This window comes from Chrysochloris asiatica, unplaced genomic scaffold, assembly GCF_000296735.1.
Source record: "Chrysochloris asiatica unplaced genomic scaffold, ChrAsi1.0 scaffold00423, whole genome shotgun sequence".
Lineage (NCBI taxonomy): Eukaryota > Metazoa > Chordata > Mammalia > Afrosoricida > Chrysochloridae > Chrysochloris > Chrysochloris asiatica.
The window spans coordinates 877020-892722 of NW_006408941.1; the positions used below are offsets into that span (position 1 = coordinate 877020).

At 45.3% G+C, this 15703-nt stretch overlaps 1 protein-coding gene across 1 annotated transcript in view; it reads left to right on the plus strand.

Annotated features, from left to right (window-relative positions):
• The first annotated feature begins 650 nt into the window (after positions 1–650).
• Positions 651–15703, plus strand: part of GGT7 (gamma-glutamyltransferase 7) — a 28875-nt gene continuing 13822 nt past the window's right edge. The window contains exons 1-7 of the mRNA XM_006876873.1: positions 651–854; positions 7993–8228; positions 8565–8716; positions 9864–9981; positions 11612–11679; positions 11893–11966; positions 12295–12491. Coding sequence (XP_006876935.1) covers positions 686–854; positions 7993–8228; positions 8565–8716; positions 9864–9981; positions 11612–11679; positions 11893–11966; positions 12295–12491 — 1014 coding nt within the window. The 5' untranslated portion in view covers positions 651–685. The remainder of the gene's footprint in view (positions 855–7992; positions 8229–8564; positions 8717–9863; positions 9982–11611; positions 11680–11892; positions 11967–12294; positions 12492–15703) is intronic.

Consider the following 15703-nt stretch of genomic DNA (forward strand, 5'->3'; position numbering starts at 1 on the left):
CAACAACATTACAATGAGTCAGAAGTGACTGGTTGGAGCTTAGCAACAACAAAACTATATAGGGTTGCTTTGAGTCAGAACCTACTCAAAGGCTCATAACCACCACCACTAGGGTTTAAAGCAGAGTCTGAAGTTGAAAGAAGGCCAGGGATCAGCAGAGATGTTTGCAGTCATAGAAGGAATATCTTGCAGTCCAAGGAGGGGACTGAGGTTGGAGGAGTTTGGAACCAGAAAAAAAGATATGAGGTCAAGTAGGGGCTTGTGGTCAGCGGAAGGGTCTGCAGTCTGAGGAGGGAGGTCTGGGATCAGAATCGAAGCTGGGGTCAGAGGAAGGGTCTTGGTATCTGAGAAATACGCTAGCTCAGACTAAAAGCAGGAAAGGATTTGGTCCCTGGGCTACTTGAGGTGCCCGGAGCCACTGTGGTTACGTTTGCAGCACGTCCATCCCCCTCCTTGTGGGCCTTGGATGGACCACTCTCACCCCAACCTGCGTGCCCACTACAGGCCCATCACACTAAGGAGGAGGGCACGAGTCAGACCTGGGCACTGTTGAGGGCGAGGGCGAGGGCGAGACGCCCCCTCGCGGTAGTCCAGGAACTCAGGCCCCGCCCTCTGCCTCCCCCACACACACCCCCGCCTCAGCCACTTCCGGCAGGCGCTGCGCTGCTGGGGGGCGCGGGCTAGGATGGCGGCGGAGAACGAGGCCAGCCAGGAGAGCGCCCTGGGCGCCTACTCTCCGGTGGACTACATGAGCATCACCAGCTTCCCGCGGCTGCCGGAAGACGAGCCGGCACCTGCTGCCCCGCTGCGGGGCCGCAAGGACGAGGACGCTTTCTTGGGAGACCCCGAAACTGGTGAGGCCCGCTGGCCCTGCCCCTCTCCCGCCTTGGGACATCCGGGTCCTCCATCATCTGTGTGGTAGCATCCTCCTCCAGCCTCCATTCTCCTAATTTCTTCCCATTTTCCTGGACCTTTCCGTTCTCTTCCCTGGTCTCTGATAAATATCTGGTGGGGTGGGGGTGGGAGTGCATTTCTGTCTTGGAGGCTTAGGATGCTAGGATGCGACAAGGGAAAACGATGCCAGGAACTGCAGTAGGATGGTTTGGGGTTACCTCTTGTGAAGCACCAACCAGACAGGAAGGAATGTTGGAGGAGAAATCTTAAGGAGCAACTGTTACTACACAGAAGAGGTTTTTCTTAGCCGCAGAGGAGATAGGAGGAACCAAGTCAGAGACTGCAGCAGGAAGGATGGAGGCTAAGACTAGAGAAGAACTTCCCTACAGGCTGGGATCATAGGAAGGGGAGACACTGAGAATCTCTTCATGTCCAAGAGGGGTAAAAAGAATACAATTCCTATCTGTCAGGGTGTACTGGGTATTGAGAGACAGGGGGATGGACTGCATGACCTCTCAAAGTCCTTGGGGATTAGAGAGCTGGGTGCCATCGCTGTTTTATGGATTACCTCACCCTTCTTGGAACCATGGACCAGGCTGGGATGTTGGTAAGGAACCCTGCCCTCTAGGAAGCAAGCTCCAGGATTTTACTGTGATTCCGTAATCCTCTTTAAGAACTGCAAATGTGGGGAGGGATATGGAGAAAGGACATAGGGTTTGGGGAGACCTGGAAACCTAGAGCTCTTTGAACATCCCTTTCTTCCTGCTCTTCTTCCTGTCCATGTGGCTGAGCTTCATCCTCCCCTCCATTCTTCATCCCTCATCCCCTCAACGTCACTTCCTGGCATTAGAGCATCCTTCTGTCTCACTCTGTCTTCCTCTGGTGTCTGCACTTGAGCCCTATCCTTTACCAGCTTGACAGATCCTGCTTCTCTGCTCTCTCTGGCTTAGCCCTTCCAGAACTACTGCTAGCTGGAGAGCACCAGAGTCTGTCCCCCTCCAGAAGGGAAGCAGCAACCCCTATTAACTTGACTGCACCCTAACTAGGGTGGGTAGGAGTGAAGGTGGAATGTGGGGTTTATAGATATCAGATATCAGGGCTACAGATCAAACTTTTTTTTAGAGTAGCCCTGAAGTGGGATTCCTGATGTGGTGCTGTAGAATAAGCACTGGATTGCTAACCACAACTTCAAACCCACCAGCCACCCTGTAGAAACCCTATACAAGGTTTGCTATGAGTCAAAACCGACTCCACGTCACTTAACAACAACAGTAGTTAGCCCTGGAGCCAGGAGGTAGTTGCAAGAGGAGTGGGGAAATGTGCCCTGGTTGATTTTCCTTCGTAAAATCAGGTCCATTACAGAGTCTGGAATCAGAAGTGCTTGTCTGGTCCCAGCACTACCTGACGCACTATGTGACACTGGGCACAATTTTCCTGTAGTAAGCCTTGTCCTGTTTTCTAAAAGTTCAACAGGAAATGCCTAGTTCTCCTAGCCAGAGATTGACAACCCCTAGTATATTTTCCCCTGGCCCTCTATAAATGTCTTAGCATTGATTGTTGTTGTTGTTGTTGTTGTGTGCCGTGGAGTTGGTTCCAATTCATAGCGGCTCTGTACAGGAGGGTTTCCGAGGCTGTAATCTTTACAGGAGCAGAAAGCCTCATCTTTCTCCTGTGGAACAGCTGGTAGTTTCGAACTGCTGACCTTGCGGTTCACAGCCCGATTCATAACCACTACGCTACCAGAGCTCCTTTAACATTTATTATAACCTGTGATTATTTACTTGTATAATTATGTGATTACTCTGTCTGTAAACCTCATAAAGGCAGGGATCGTGACTGTTTTCTTCACCACCCTTTCTCTAGAATCCAGCACAGTACTTACCATTTTGTGGACACTGAAAAATAAAATTGTAGAATTAATAAATGAATGAGGGAGAGGGTAGCAAGATGAAAGAATGGCAGTGAGTGCCTTGGGGAGTTCAATACAGGCTCTGTTTCATATGTACAGAAATCCTGAACTTTTGACAGGTGGCTAACCAAGGCTCCAAGAGACTTGTGGATTTCAAGGACTGTGTAGATTTCAAGGACCTTGAAATCTATGTAATCTGTGCTGTCTATGTAATAATTTCAATGCCTTGGCTCCCAGTCCTACTTCCAAGCCCCTTAGCTCATTGGCCAGCTGGACCAGCCTTCTGGCTAATAGGACCATCCCTGTGTTCCCAACCTGATGGTGCCACCTAGTGGTACTGCCCTATCCTCTTAATCTGCTGCTCTGCAGAACTAAGTGCCAGACACCCATTAGACCCTCTGGAAAATAGAGTTGTATGGTTACTATTTTGAGGTTGAGGAAACTCTTTCTTTTCTCCTGAGAAGAAAGGTGCTGGTGGCCAGAATTCAGGCTTGCAGAACGTGTCCTTTGGTTATTTAACTGAGTGTATCGCCGCTAAATGTCCTGAAAGTACCTCACCTTCAGTATGACCTATGCTGACGTCATCATCTCTTACCACACTCCTGCTCTTCCCCCATTGTCATTCTCAATTAATGATACTTCCAAATGGTGATCAGGTATTCTCTATCCTTCTCTAAATGTTTTCTGAATACATCCCTGTCACTACCACTGTAGACTAAGCCACCATCCTTTTTTCACCCATATTACCTCACAGGCTCCTAGCTACTGTTCCTGCCTCCTGCCTTTTCCCATTCAGCCCAATCCATGTACTACCCTATTTCTGATTATGTCACTCCTAGTTCAAAAATCTGGTGATTCTCTTCTTAAGGGAGCACTCTTCATCCAACATCTCTCTCCTGAGCTCTGGACCTACATAGTCAACTGTGTTCAGGTTTTGTGGGGTTTTTTTTTTTTAGTTTTTATTGTGAATTGAGTGATAGTTTACATGGAGAAACATCAGTTTTACATTCATCGCTTCATTGCAATTATTACAGTCTCCTCTGTGCATCATCATTCAACAGTATTTGCTTTTATTACCTCTGGGGTTTTTTGTTTTGTTTTTATTTGGTTGGGGGGGGTATGTACACAAAAACACTCTGGAGTATATAATCATTTAAATAACCAAAGGACACATTCTGCAAGCCTGCCTCCTAGCCATCAGCACCTGGCTACCAGCACACAGCCTTTCTCTTTCCATGAGTCTTAGAGTCCTCAGCTGCTCTCTATCTCCATGCCCTTATCTGTCTTCATCTCTGGTGTCAATGCTTCTCTGAATAGGGTCCCATATTCTGCTCATGCTCTTCTCCCTTGATGGTCCTAGGGTCTCTGTACCTGGACTGTAAGATTAACTACTCCCCTCTTTTTGTTACAAAACTTCTACCTTTACAGTTGTGACGGTCACAGTTAGTCATGATAACAATTACTTACTATTGGATTGTAAGAATCTTACCCCACCTCTTTTCACCAGACTGGTGTAGACAAGATGAAAACTATTCAGTGGGAATTCTACCTTCCCCCACATGTGTTCAGGTTTTGTTTGTTTTATTTTATGTTGGGGTTTTACATGTTTGATTTTTTGGTTTTGTCATAAACTCAGCCAAAAGTGAGCTAAATTTAAGAAAATAACTTTATTGGGCAGCATAACTGAGAAATCCAAGAATGTTGGGCCGCAAGCTGGATACAAAAACAAATCAAAAACAAAAGTTACTGTAGAGTTGATTCCAATTCATGAATACCCATTTGCTTCAAAATAGAACTATACTCCACAGGGTTTCAGTAACTATGATCTTTCAGAAATAGAGCTCTTGGCCTTTCTTCTGAGTAAATTCGGTGGATTTGAATCACCAACCTTTCGGGTAATAGCTGACTGTTTAACCATATGCACCACTCAGGAGCTCCTTAGCTGGATCGAGGTGCTTAAAAAAAGAGTTGATTTTTCTCTATCTTTTTTCTCTGCCTTCCTTTTTGTTGACTTCATCTTTAGAAAGCCACTCATCTTGTGGGGGCAAGATGCCTCCAACAGTTATAAGCTTACATCCTTTCAACTTAGCAACCTAGACAGAAAGAGAGCCTTCTTCTTTCCCAGTAGTTCCAGCAGAAGTAGAAGGTTCAAGTCTCATTGATTTGATTTTGATCACGTGCCTGTTTCTGAACCAATCACTGTAGAAGGGCTGAATGACCAGATCTGGGTCATATACATAGTCTGCTACAGGATGAGACAGTTGGTGACCCCTGAAAGAAAATTGAGGTACTCTTATCTTAAGAATGGGTAATGTTGTCTAAGCAGATAAAAATTCATTGTATAATAGGCCAGCCACCTCCAGACAGTTCCTTCTGGTTTCCTACCAATTCAAAATAGCCAAAATTAAATTCATGATCTTTCTCCAAAAAGACTTGTTTCTCCTGGTCCCAAATTGAAAATTTCCCAACATCCTGATATCAGTCTTACATACTGGTATTATTGTCCTAATTCTTACACAGTACACATAATAGGTACTCCATAAAATTTAATAAAAAGAAAATACTTGAATAATTTAATGACTGACTGAATGGTTGAAATAGGGAGCCTTGAGTAGATCCAGCTCTGATGACTTCTCAGCTTTGATTGGAGAAAACAGCTTTAGGGACAACAACCAGGAAATATCAAGTAGAATTAGCTTGTAAGGTTGAATTTTGAGGGTGGAAATGGGTCCTGATGCTATATGGAACAATGGAAAGGAGTCTTTTCAGTTATGTAGAATCTTCTGATCTTTATTGACCTTATAACCTTGAGCAGACACTATCACCTTTTTCATACTCAGTTTTCTTACCTCAAAAGTGGGAGAGTAGGACCTATCTCATAAAGTCATGGGACCACATCACTGAGGAAATGGATATAATGTAAGTTCAAGGTCCTTCCCTGCATTTCTTTTGAAACCTCTAGAAGCCAACGAGAGAGAGTTCTATGCCCACAGTAGGTATTTAACATCTGTTTAGTGAATGAATTCCAGTTTTATTTGTAGACTCTGCTGCTGAGGGTTAGAAGCAAATGTGATCAACTGAGGGAGGCCTCCAGAAGAGAGCTCTTCTTGGTAAGGGCAAAAATTTCAAAGTACATTACATGTTCATAGTTTTAAAGAAAAAAGCAATAAACAAGAAAAGTTAAAATCTCCATCCTATCTCCTCCCATTTAAGGAGGGAATTTTTTCCTTGTTGTTGAAAAATGTATTTATTGATTTTTAAAAATCAAATATATATTTATATGGTAAGAATTTCAGAAAAGAATTCTCTCTTCCCCATCTCATTCACACCTTTGGTATATTTTTCCCAAAATTAGCCACTGTAAATAATTTTTTAAAGTGTTTCACATATATCAGCATTTTAATATATTTATGCAGTTTCTTATTTATATAGAATGGGGAGGTATGGATCATGGAGGGCCTTGAATGCCAGTCCGTGAAGCTTGGATTTTATCTTGTTGGCATGGATGAGCCATGATAGAATGTAAATAGAACAACATAACAACCAATTTTTAATATTATCACATAGACATTTAAAGAACCGATATGCCTAGTGCAGTATAACTGTTGTTGTTAAGTGCCATCTAGTTGGTTCTAATTCATAGCGACACTGTACAGGGTTTCTGAGGAGCAGCTGGTGAGTTTGAACCGCCAGCCTTGTGGTTCAAACTCACCTTGCCGTCAAGTGTTTCTCTTACAGTGCCATGCCAGAACTCCAGTGCAGAGTAGTAAGTATTCAAAAATTTACTGAAGAAATTACCTTTTTTAAAACTAGTGAGTACAGCAAGATATAAAGGTACCAGATTATTTCTTTCCTGTTCACAAACACCCTGGACCTTTAGCTCCTTTGTTGTTTTTTTTAAATGCCATTGAGTCAGTACCAACGAGTGGCTGGTGAGCTTGAACAACCAACCTTGTGGTTCAAAGTGACTTTGTAGTCCAGCGCATTAACCCATAACACCACACCAGGACTCCTTGGGCTTGGATTCACAGCTCATAGCACCCAGAGGAGAGAATTCTAGGATGGAATTGAGTTCCAGCCCTGGTCAAAGTGAGGAAAGAAATGGAAATAACTTTGAGTGAGCACCTAAAGGATACATCATCTCTTGGAATCCTTGTACCTATCCTGCCAGTTATTGGTTAGCTCCATTATTAAGAGAAGGTGAAGCTCTTGCAATTGACTTTTTTGGTTCTTCCATCTGTTCTCCAGAGAGCACCCAGAGGGATTTTTTGAAAACATAAAACAGATGGCCTCATGTTCTTGCTTATAACTCTCCAATGGCCTCCCATCACCCTTAGGGTAAAATCTAAGCTCTTCACTAGGTCCACATAGAGTAGTGTATCTCGTCTAGCCTCCCCCGCTACTCCTCTTATCCCTTGTCCCTACACCCAAGCCACTCAGTCCTTGGTCATTTTCTTCTAAAGTGCCAAGCTTATTCCCAGATTAGGGCCTTTGTATCTACTGCTCCCATTTTCTAGAACATTATACATGCACACCTTGTTCTACTTATGACTAGATCTGTATCATCAGCTTCAAAGTCTCCTCCACAGAGAGGCCTTCCCTGATTTTCCCAGCTAAGTAGTCCTTTGCTATTACTATCCTTTTTTTTATTCATAGCATGTACCACAATGTGCAATTATGTACTTCTTTGTCAATTTATTGTCTTTTTCTTCCCCTGGTCTGTGAGCCCCTTAACATGATCTGTACCTTCCCCTAGCATTTAGCATAGGCCCAGACACAAAGCAGGCCCTCATATTTGTTGAATGGATGAATGGATTGTGGAAGCCAGAATCTGCCCACTCAGCTCATGTAACTTCCTCCTTGAGCAGAATGCTGGGCCCCAGCTCCTGTAGGATCTGGTTTCCAAGAAGGGCTTAACCGCTACCTCTCACCGTCCACCAGCCTCTCCAAGTGTTCTCAATCTGGGGTCCAGGGAAATTTAGTTTAGGTATCAGCCAGGGCAGGAATCCAGCCTAGCTGGGGGTCCCTGTCTTCCACCCTGAGGGTGTGGGGAGGCGCTGTAAATTGAGCTGTGCTGGTAGTGGGGATTGGTGGAGGTGGAGGGGTTCTCGAATAGCTCAGCCTGAAGAAAACACAGGGACCGGTAGGGGGCAGACCAAACGCACCCCGACCCTCACACCCACCCGCAGACCCAGATTCCTTCCTAAAGTCGGCTCGGCTGCAACGATTGCCTTCGTCTTCCTCGGAGATGGGCAGCCCGGACGGGTCACCGCTGCGGGAGACTCGCAAGGACCCATTTTCGGCGGCAGCGGCAGAATGTTCCTGTCGCCAGGATGGACTCACGGTCATCGTCACAGCCTGCCTCACCTTCGCCACGGGAGTCACTGTGGCGCTCATCATGCAGATCTACTTCGGGGACCCTCAGGTGAAGGGGACTGAGGGGCAAAGGGAGGGAACTGGGCAAGAGTGGGGATAAGGGAGTGATTGAGAAGACTGGGATTTGAGGAATTGACCGGTAGTGGGAAGAAGTGAGGGTAGTGACTTGGGAGAGCGGGTCTCAAAGGAAGCCACTCTGGTATGATAGGACAGAACAAAGAAACTCAATCAGGTAGAAGGGACTTCTGGTAGTCAAGGGGAGAGTCAAGGGGACAAGAGGACAGAGGTCCTACTCCTACCCTCTATGGAGCTTCTGGAGTCTGTGGAGGTGGCTTAAGAAGGCAGAGGGTTCCTACTGCCCCCACCTAGTCCCTTCTCCCCCCAGATTTTCCAACAGGGTGCAGTGGTGACGGATGCTGCCCGCTGCACATCGCTGGGAATTGAGGTGCTCACTAAGCATGGATCTTCTGTGGATGCGGCTGTGGCGGCTGCCCTGTGTTTGGGAATCGTTGCCCCACACAGCTCTGGCCTGGGCGGGTAAGAACCATCTAGCTGTCAAGGTTGGGGGTCACCCAGACCTACTTTTTACCCCCTGGTCTGTCAGTCTCACTGGGGATTTTTCACTTGGGACAGTTCCTTGAACATTTTCTTTCTACTCCCAAACTCACCCCCTCCTCCCTGGAGACGGAGTCAAAGATGCTAAACTACTTGATGAAGATCTGAATATGATATTAAACATTTCTCTACTGGAAACAGAAATTTATAAATTATAAAATGAAGTGCCCAGGTGATCACTGTCCTCAGTAAAGGCTATGGGACCATCTACACAGGCTAAGAATTCATAAAACAGGTTCCAGACTGGTCACTCACAGGTCACACCTACCACACATACTGCTTTGGTTTGCACACTTTAATTTTTTTTTTTTCCATTCATTGCTCTTGTTAAAAAGTGAGAGTCATCATCCAAAAAAATTTTCAAATTTCCAACATCTCTTGAACAATCAGAGAGCTGATAACATTGGACCCACATTCCCAAATGCTTTCAATTAGCTGGAACTGAGTAGAAAGTGCTTCCCCTGATGGGAGACTGTTGTCCATGGTGTCATCGTTCCTATTGTATATCTAGCTGTCCTGTTTCCTCATTTTGTGACTTAGCTGTAGGCATTTGAGTTTGCAACCTCTATCTTAGATGAAAACAAGTTACAGAAACGGGACAAGTTAGTAAAGTTCACATCTTGGCTCTTATAGCACCAACCCTCCAGGTCCTACCAAGAAACTTCCCATTTGGTTTTGCCCAGTCTGACCTTACATAATGTAGCTCTGGGGAGGGGGAAGGGCACACCTAGCAGACAGGTGCAGGAAGTTGGCAGGGATCCAGTTTTGGGTGGATATGGGGACAGAATATCCTGCTTGTCCAGTCTCTAGGTTTTCCCAAATGGGGATTAAAATCTCCAATGACAGATTGCAAGAGGCCTATGGACCCTGGGTCCCCAACCCCCTTAGCTTCACTTCCCACCCTATTAGGGTGGAAAGAGTCTCTGAATCCCTGTTTGGGAGGGGGATAGACACCTGAAACCAATAAAAGATGCCCTACAATTCTTGCCATTGGAGAGCTGGGGGTGACAAGTTAATTGCTCAGAGAGGTGGCATCTTAATCACTCGCCCCTTTGTGTCTCTCTCCCAGAGGGGGCGTGATGCTAGTACATGACATCAGGCGAAACAAGAGCCGACTGATTGATTTCCGGGAGTCTGCACCAGGGGCCCTCAGGGAGGAGGCCCTGCAGAGATCCTGGGAGACCAAGGTGGGGACCTTAGTGGGAACACTTCATGGGGGGGAGGGGGGGGAGGGCAGGTCTCCCTTCACTGCCCTTTTGCTAACTCAAGCATTACTTTGCTGAGTATTCGCTATGTTGCTATGTGCCATGAGTGTACTCTGACTTATTATACAACAGAGAACTGACCCATAGGTTTTTCAAGGCTGCCAGTTCTTTCTCCTACAGTGGGGCTGGTGGATTCAAGCCATCAACTTTTTGGTTCGCAGCTGAGTGCCTAACTACTGTACCACCATCCACCAAAGTCTACTGCCACAGAGTCAATTCTGACTCATAGCAACCCTATAGAACAGAGGAGAACTGCCCCCATAGATTTTCCAAGGCTGTAAATCTTGGCAGAAGCAGACTGCTACATCGCTCTCCCATGGAGGAGGTGGTAGATTTGAACCACTGACCTTTTGGTTAACAGCCGAGTTCTTGACCACCGTGTCATGTTGCTGTCATCAACTGCTGCCTAGTCAGCAATTCATAGAGAATTCATGGTAATTCATGAAAACCTGTATCGGGTTTCCAAATAGTGGCTGTGGGTTTGAACCACCAGTCTTTCAGTTAGCAGTCCAGTGCTTATCTTATGGTATCACACTAGGACTCCCCGTTGTTGTTGTTAAGTGTTGTTAAGTCGGTTCTGACTCATAGTGTTGTTCATAGTGACCCTGTATAGGGTTTCCTTGGAATGGCTAGTGAATTTGAACCACTGAAACTGACCTTGCGGTTCAGTGCATTATCTGACAATGCCACACTAGGATTTATATGTTGTTAAGTGCCATTGAGTCACTTCCGACCTGTACCAACTTACATAGAGGTGGGAAAAAGAGTTGAGTAGGGTACTCTTAGACTATGAAGGAGGTAGGCAATTCCCAAGTAATAAAACAGAAAATCTAGATGGTTGATAACAGGCAGTGTTGCATCACATTACATGTCTGGCAGCCTTGCCTATCTGCACATAGAAAAAAGACCACTGAGTTGCCCAAGACATCATGAAGTTGCTGCACTAGGCCTGTTCACTCTTTACTAGCTCAGAACATATTGGAATAATAGAGAGCAACTGCTAGAAACAAACCCATTGTCAGCTAAGAGCAAAAGAGGAAGTAGAAACACTTGGAAAAATAGATACAAGAACAAAAAGTAGGGGTAATATTTAGTGCAGTGGCAAAAGCCAGACGTACACCTGAGTTATCACAGCCCAAAGTAATGATAACATGATAAAAGATCAAATGAAGTTTCCTTATCCACCATTTTAAAAGGCAGGGGTAAGTATCCAATTAGAGAAGTTTCCATCTAAATTATATCTTGGCTCTCAAAAGAGTTTATTTCGTTTATAAATACTTCAACTGTTTTAGATAAAGGCCTTTCCTTATTTGCTGATAGGAAGTCAGGGAGATGGGACTGGTAGAATTCTATTGGGGGAAACAGGACTATGACCTACCCCTATCCTTGGGCTGCCTGATGGGGAGAGCTAGTCCCTCCCCTGGGATACTTGGCCTGTGTCTTTCCCCTGTGCCAGCCCCCATCCCTGGCTTGGGGCTCTGCGGAGTTCAGCCCAGCCCCCCCCTTCCAGTGACCTGGTCTCCTCTCTCCCTCGCCTGCCCGCCTCGCCCAGCCTGGGCTCTTGGTGGGGGTCCCCGGAATGGTGAAAGGGTTATACGAAGCTCATCAGCTCTATGGCAGGTAAAGACTCTTCCCCTGGGTCCAGGAGCTCTATCTGCACCCTTCCCTGGGTGGTCGTCTCCCATCTTCCTGGATTCTTCCCTTCCCAAACTCTTCCCGCTCCTAATATCCCCTTCCCGTGCCAGGATTCTCCTTTCCAGGGACCCCCCGCCCCCCAAGACCCCTCCTCCTTCCCCAGGACTCCCTCCACCCCCTGCTCTCCGGCCCCCCCAGGCTGCCATGGTCTCAAGTCCTGGCTTTCGCTGCAGCTGTGGCCCAAGATGGCTTCAACGTGACTCATGATCTAGGTCAGTGGGGTCTGGGGGTGGGGGGAGAGGCACGCAGTCAGTGAAGAAGGGAGGGGAACAACTGAGATTTGGGGCACAAGCCAGAGAGGACTTCTATTCCAGTTTGCTCCTCAGACCCTCTCCCCATCCCTTCCCATTCATCTGGAGGCAGTCTCCAATGAGAGATGTGGGAGGGGGCCATATACACCCCATAACTGGATCCTGGGGACTGGAATGCGCAGGGTCGGCCCCCCAGCCCTCACCCACGCCACTTAACTAAGCGTCTCAGTCATCCTGTCCAGTACTCGCGCCTTCCGCCCAGCCTCCCACCCCTACCCCCTACCCCCAGCCCGCGCCCTGGTGGAGCAGCCACCTTCCAATACGACTGAACGTTTCCGGGAGACGTTCCTGCCGTCTGGTCGCCCCCTGCTACCTGGCTCACAGATGCGTCGTCCGGATCTGGCCGCTCTACTGAGAGCTCTCGGCACTGCAGGCCCCGCATACTTCTATGCCGGCAACAACCTCACTTTGGAAATGGTGGCGGAGGTAAGCGCACAGTGTGTGTGTATATGTTGGAGGGGAGGGGGTGTAGCTGCCAGTGGGCGATGCGTCTGTACACCAAGGTTAACAGAGGACCTATAGGACCTTATTTGGAGTTCTGGTGTGGCGCTGCAGGAAAAGCACTAGACTGCAAGTTTCGGTTTGAATTGTAAGGTCGGAGGTTTAAACTCATCAGCCATTTTTTGGAAACCCTACACAGGGTCCCAATGAGTCGGAACCAACTAGACACCACTTAACAAAAGACCTTATTGCAGGGATGGTGTCTAGGCCCTTTCCTGTCTACACTCTATTTATGTATATATAGAGTATGTATGTATATGTTGTTGTTTTGTTGTTGTGTGCCATGGCATTGGTTCTCCATAGAGACCCTGTATAGTTTCCGAGGAGCAGCTAGTGAGCTTGAACCTCCAACCTTGTGGTTCAAACAACCTTGTGGTCCAGTGCTTATCCTACAGTGCCACACCAGGACTCCATATATGTATATGAAGTCCCTGATAGTACAATGGTTAAGCAATTAACTAGTAACTGAAAGTTTGGCGGTTCAGCCTTGCCAGTAGCTCTGTGGGAGAAAAGACCTAGCAATCTGCTTCCATAAATCTTACGTAGCAGTTCTACTCTGTTCTGTTGGTTAGCGTGAGTCATAAAGTACTCAATGGCAACAGGTGATTTATATATATGAGTTGTTAAGTATGTATGTATATTTGGGTTCCAATTGATACATACACAGGTCTATTCCAAACAAAATGTGTTTAAACATGGGTCTGTAATCAGTGGATGTGTGCAGACAAATTCTTTCAGTAATACACAAGTTTTAGTCTCCTTGTTGTTAAGTGATGTTGAGTCAGGGTTTCCAAGAAGCCCCTGAAAGGTTTGAACTCTCAACCTTGCGATTAAAAGTCCAGTGCTTATCCTACAGCATCATTCTAGCCCCCTCTTAGTCTCATTAGGGTGCCTTCAAATACAAGGTCCAAACAAAGTAGTAGCTTTTAAGGGGATGTACTAGGCCAGTTAAATGAAGGCAGAGAAGTCAGCTCAGAAAGTTATAGTAACCATTTTCTGGAATTCCAAAGGGATAATCCTGATAGATGTTTTTCAAGGACATAGGATAATCACAGGGGCTCATTTATAAAGAAGTTTTAAGAAAATTGAAAATTACATTGGTGAGAAAAAGGCAAGGAAAGTTGCACTGAAGAATATTTTTCCATTACAAAATGCACTTACTCATTCTTAGAGGGCAGCAAGGGGCTGTCCTATGAGAATTTGGCGGGGAATTTCCCCTATTCCCCTTCAACCCTGATCTTACCCCATTCAGACTTCTTTTTGTCTCCCAAACTCAAAATGCATTTTAAAAGAACAGGAACATGATTTGAGCCCCTTGAGGATGTCAAGACTGCTGATTTGACATGGTGAGTCAAGCTCACCAACTGCTCCCCAGAAACCCTCAGGGTCAGTATGGGTCAGAACTGACTCGACAGCACTTAAGAAGAAGAGAAAATTGAAGAGCATAAAATTCTTTGGGGAAAGGCAAACTAGATGGACATGTATAGACTTATTGTTGGAAAATGCCAACTCATAGCAATCCTGTACAGATAGTGTTTCCAAGGAGTGGGTGGTGTGTTTGAACTGTTGACCTGTGGTTAGTAGTCGACAGTGCCATACCAGGATTCCATGTATAGAGTAGCTGGAGACTATGTCAAGAAACAATAGCTTCACATTTTGATATTTTTGTTTAATAAGGTTTCTATAATTTTGTAGCAATACTTTTTGACTTGTCCTTATATATTACATGCTGTTGTTAGTTGCTGTCAAGTTGGCTCTTATTCATAGCCACTCTGTGTATAACAGAACAAGACACTTCCCAGTCCTGTGAATCGTCACCATTATTGGTATGCTGAAGCCCGTTGTTGTGACCACTGTGTATTTTGAGTGCCTTCTAACCTAGGGTGCCTCATCTTCCAGCACTGTATCAGACTGTATTGTGTTGTGATCCATAGGGGTCCCACTGGCTAATTTTCAGAAATAGATGGCCAGGCTTTCTTCCTAATCTAAGTGTAGAAACTCTGCTGAAGTCTCCACCATGGGTGACACTGCTGGTATTTGAAATACTGGCAGCATAGCTTACAGCAACATGCAAGGTACCACAGTACAACAAACTGACAGGTGGTAGATGTATTATGTACCCCCCCTTTTTTTAAACACAAATGACACACATTTCTGTACCCATCTTTTTTCACATAATAGTATATTCTGGAAATCATTTAAAATGAGTACACAAAGAGCTTTCTCATTCTTTTTCACCTGTATTGCGTCCTCAGTTACAGCTCACATATTTTGGAGGAATAAAAAAGTAAGCATACCCAGAGGGATTCAGTAATCTGCTCAGGATGCACTGGTTGTAAGTGGTGAGCCTGGGATTCAATTAATGTCCCTACTGTTCCAAATCTTCATACATTTCAAATTTCTAGAATGTTTGTCTTAAGAGAGGAATTTTGGTTTCTATAGGGCTGGTTAATACCAGTTAATACCACTATTATTCAAATATATGCACCAACCACGAAAGCCAGTGATGATGAAATTGAATTCTATCAACTTTTTCAATCTGAAATAGATCAACTGTGCAGTCAAGATGTATTGATGGCTATTGGAATGCAAAGGTTGGAAATAAAAAGAAAGGATCAGTAGTTGAAAAACATGGCCTTGGTGAGAGAAATTATGCTGGATATTGCATTATAGAATTTTGCAAGACCAATGACTTGTGCAATGCAAATATCTTTTTAAACAACATAAAAGACATGGACCTACCAGATAGAATACACAGAAATAAAATTGACTACATCTGTGGAAAGAGATCATCAGCCAAAACAAGGCCAGGGGAAGACTCTGAAACAGACCATCAATTGCTCATATGCAAATTCAGCTAAAGCTGAAGAAAATGAAAACAAGTCCACGAGAACCAAAATGTGACCTTGAATATATCCCAACTGAATTTAGATATCATCTCAAGAACAGATTTGATGCATTAGATAGTAAAGACCGAAGACCAGAGAGTTGTGGGATGACATCAAGTACATCATACAAGAAGAAAGCCAAAGGTCATCAAGAAGACAAGAGATAAGAAAAAGACCAAAACTGATGTCAGAAGAAACTCTGAAACTTGCTCTTCATCATAGAGATGCTAAAGCAAATGGAAGAAGTGA